The following is a 2,771-nucleotide window of genomic DNA, read 5'->3' on the forward strand; positions in this document are numbered from 1 at the left end:
TGGAGGACTCCAGGGACGGCAGTGGGCCCCTAAGAGACCCCCTGCCGCCGCCAGAGGCCTCTTGGAGGACTCCAGGGATGGCAGCGGGCCCCTAAGAGACCCCCTGGATGGCGTCTCTTCCAACTCTATGATTCTATTATTCTGTCGCTGTTGTTGTTGTGTGCCTTCAAGTTGTTTCCGGCTTAGGATGACTCTAAGATGAACCTATCATGGGATGTTCTAGGCCATATTTGTTCAGAGGAGGTTTGTCATTGCCCTCTCCTGAGGATGAGAGTGTAACCTGGTTGAGGCGAGAAACTGTAGGCCCTGAGTCTCAAAAAGGGTGTCTTGGGGTCCACCTCTGGATCCCTGAAGTTGCTGAAACAGCCAAGTCCACTTTCTGTGGCACCTTTGCCTGGTGATTTCCTGGCTTTTGCATGTGCATCACTGGCGGTAAGAGCTTAAAGCTGAAGGCATACACTGGTTCCATTCCACCTCCAGAATCTCCCTGAATTTGAATTCGGCCCCCAGTGGGAAAGGGCAAGTCGGTCCTTTGATGCAAGAGAAGCCAGGGAAACCCCCGCTTCAAGGCAAAAGACTCTCCCTGGCCCCAGAAGGGCTGTTTCTGCCCCTGAGCGACTTACAGAAACCAGTCGACGGCCATGATCAGTGTGATGTCCTCCGTTGGCAGCCCCACTGATGTCAACACAATCACCATGGTCACCAGGCCTGCTTGCGGGATGCCAGCAGCCCCGATGCTGGCCGCGGTGGCAGTAATGCTGTCAAAGGAGAAAGGAACAGCGTTGTGTCAAGAAGGGCACACAGCCAGGGAGGGGAGTGTGGTCTGATCCTTTGAGTTCTATGTACTCCAAAGGAGAGAGGCTCAGGCAGGGCCTTCTCAGTAGGAGCTCTTAATCCATGTTAAAAGATTCTAAATACAGTCAGCCGTCCATATCCACAGATTCAAGCACCAGGGCTTTAAGATGTTTTTAAAATATATTATACATTTCAAAAAGCAAACCTTGAGTTTCTCATTTCATACGAGGGACACCATTGCATTTAATGGGACTGGAGCAGCCCTGGATTTTGGGATCCATGGCAGGGGCTGGCTGGGTGGGAAACCAAACCCCAGGAGAGAATAAGGGCTCGCTGTATGTATATTTGTGGTGATGCAAGTGGCAAAGTGGATGTAGGCTCTCCAAGTCCCCTTTGCTGGCGTAATATGGCCTCCTAAGCCCTTGAATGTTGAGCCAGCACCCTGCCCACCCCAAGACATCTTCTCACTTTGAGACAGGCTCTGTCTGTCTGCCGACTGATCGATTCATTGGGTTGCTGTTGCCGTTGCTTTCATTTATATGTTCCCTTTTTTCCAATTAGCTCCTCTTCCCTGCTTTATTCTCACAACAACCCTAAAAGGTCGAACAGTGCATTTCATGGCTCAGAGGGGAGATTTGAACCGGGATCCCACAAGTCCCAGTTCAATCCTCCAGCCACTCATTCTGTAGGTACAAGTTGGCCAAAAAAACCCAATGAATAAATACTTTGAGTAAGTAAAAATAAATAAGCAAAAAATCTTCACAAGGAAGTTAACGTCTAGAGCATACATTTGTGAACTCAATACATTATATTCAGGGATAGTCGTGTTGGTCATATAGTAAAGTATGGGCGGCTAATTAAAGGTATCACTGTTTTGTGAATTTTGGATGTTACATTATAGTTTGGGAGAAGGGGCTGAAATGCTAGGTGTGCTGAAGCTGTTGCCTGGAAGCATTCAAACAAGTTCTGGGTGATACCAGCTCAAAGGAATAAAATAAAAGCAACAGGCATGCCAACAGACACAGTCTTGCAGATACAGACAGGTACACAGTCTCCTCTTACGCACACACACACAACACAGGGCGCACCTTATGGTAATGATTTGTCCAAAATCGAGCTCGTAGTTGTTGACTTGTGCAATGAAGATGGCAGCCAGGGCCTCGTACAAGGCGGTGCCATCCATGTTGATGGTGGCGCCCACGGGCAAGACAAAACGAGTGACCCTCTTGTCCACGCCATTGTTTTCTTCCAGGCACCGGAAAGTGACCGGGAGCGTGGCTGAGCTGGAAAGGACAGCAAGGTGGGCGGATATTTAGCTGGGGAACTGGGCACAGCATGGAAGGCGAGGGCACAGCTTTCAACCCTCTGTGCAGCCCAAACACCTTCAAAACAAGGGCTTGGTATCCAAAGGATCAATCCCTCCTTGCTTCCTTTCTCAGATCTCTGCTTGAGACTCTGCTCTGTGGCAACAAAATCTATGTTGGCACTTATTGTTGTTGACTCTCCAGCGATGCCCAAACTTTCCCCCCAGAGGCACAGAAGCCACATTTTTATACCAGGGAAGGCTGTTTTATCCCCCACAAGCTTCCAATTCCTTGGCTTTCTGCTTGCTTTTCCTCTGCTTTTAATCCATACTTTCCCTCTGGTTCTTTCCACTTCTCATTTCTACAAGCTTAAGCTGCGATTGTTTTAAATGAGCGTAGGCTGAATCTGTACTGCAGAAATAATCCAGTTTAATCCCGCCATGGCTCAGTGTTATGGCATCCTGGGATTTGTAGTTTGTGGTGGCCCCAAAGCTCTCTGACATGAAAGGCTAAACCTCTCACACAACTACAATTGTCAGAATTCCACAGCATTGATCCAGAGCAGTTAAAGCGGTGCCAAAGTGCTTTAATTTCTTCCATGCAGATGCAGCCATAGATAGGTTGCCTTGTTTTTAAAAAACAGAGACAACAAACACAAATGACAGTCTGGAA

The 2,771-nt window shown here is 48.4% G+C and overlaps 1 protein-coding gene across 1 annotated transcript; it reads right to left on the bottom strand.

Annotated features, from left to right (window-relative positions):
- Positions 1-196: 196 nt before the first annotated feature.
- Positions 197-2,526, bottom strand: LOC121918315 (excitatory amino acid transporter 1-like). Its single transcript, XM_042444380.1, has 2 exons — positions 1,884-2,526; positions 197-758 (listed from the first exon to the last, which is right to left on the bottom strand). The coding sequence occupies exons 1-2, from the start codon at positions 1,976-1,978 to the stop codon at positions 620-622; spliced, it is 234 nt and encodes a 77-aa protein (XP_042300314.1). The 5' UTR covers positions 1,979-2,526; the 3' UTR covers positions 197-619.
- Positions 2,527-2,771: the final 245 nt, after the last annotated feature.

The sequence above is a fragment of the Sceloporus undulatus genome, unplaced genomic scaffold (assembly GCF_019175285.1).
Source record: "Sceloporus undulatus isolate JIND9_A2432 ecotype Alabama unplaced genomic scaffold, SceUnd_v1.1 scaffold_8426, whole genome shotgun sequence".
Taxonomy (NCBI): domain Eukaryota; kingdom Metazoa; phylum Chordata; class Lepidosauria; order Squamata; family Phrynosomatidae; genus Sceloporus; species Sceloporus undulatus.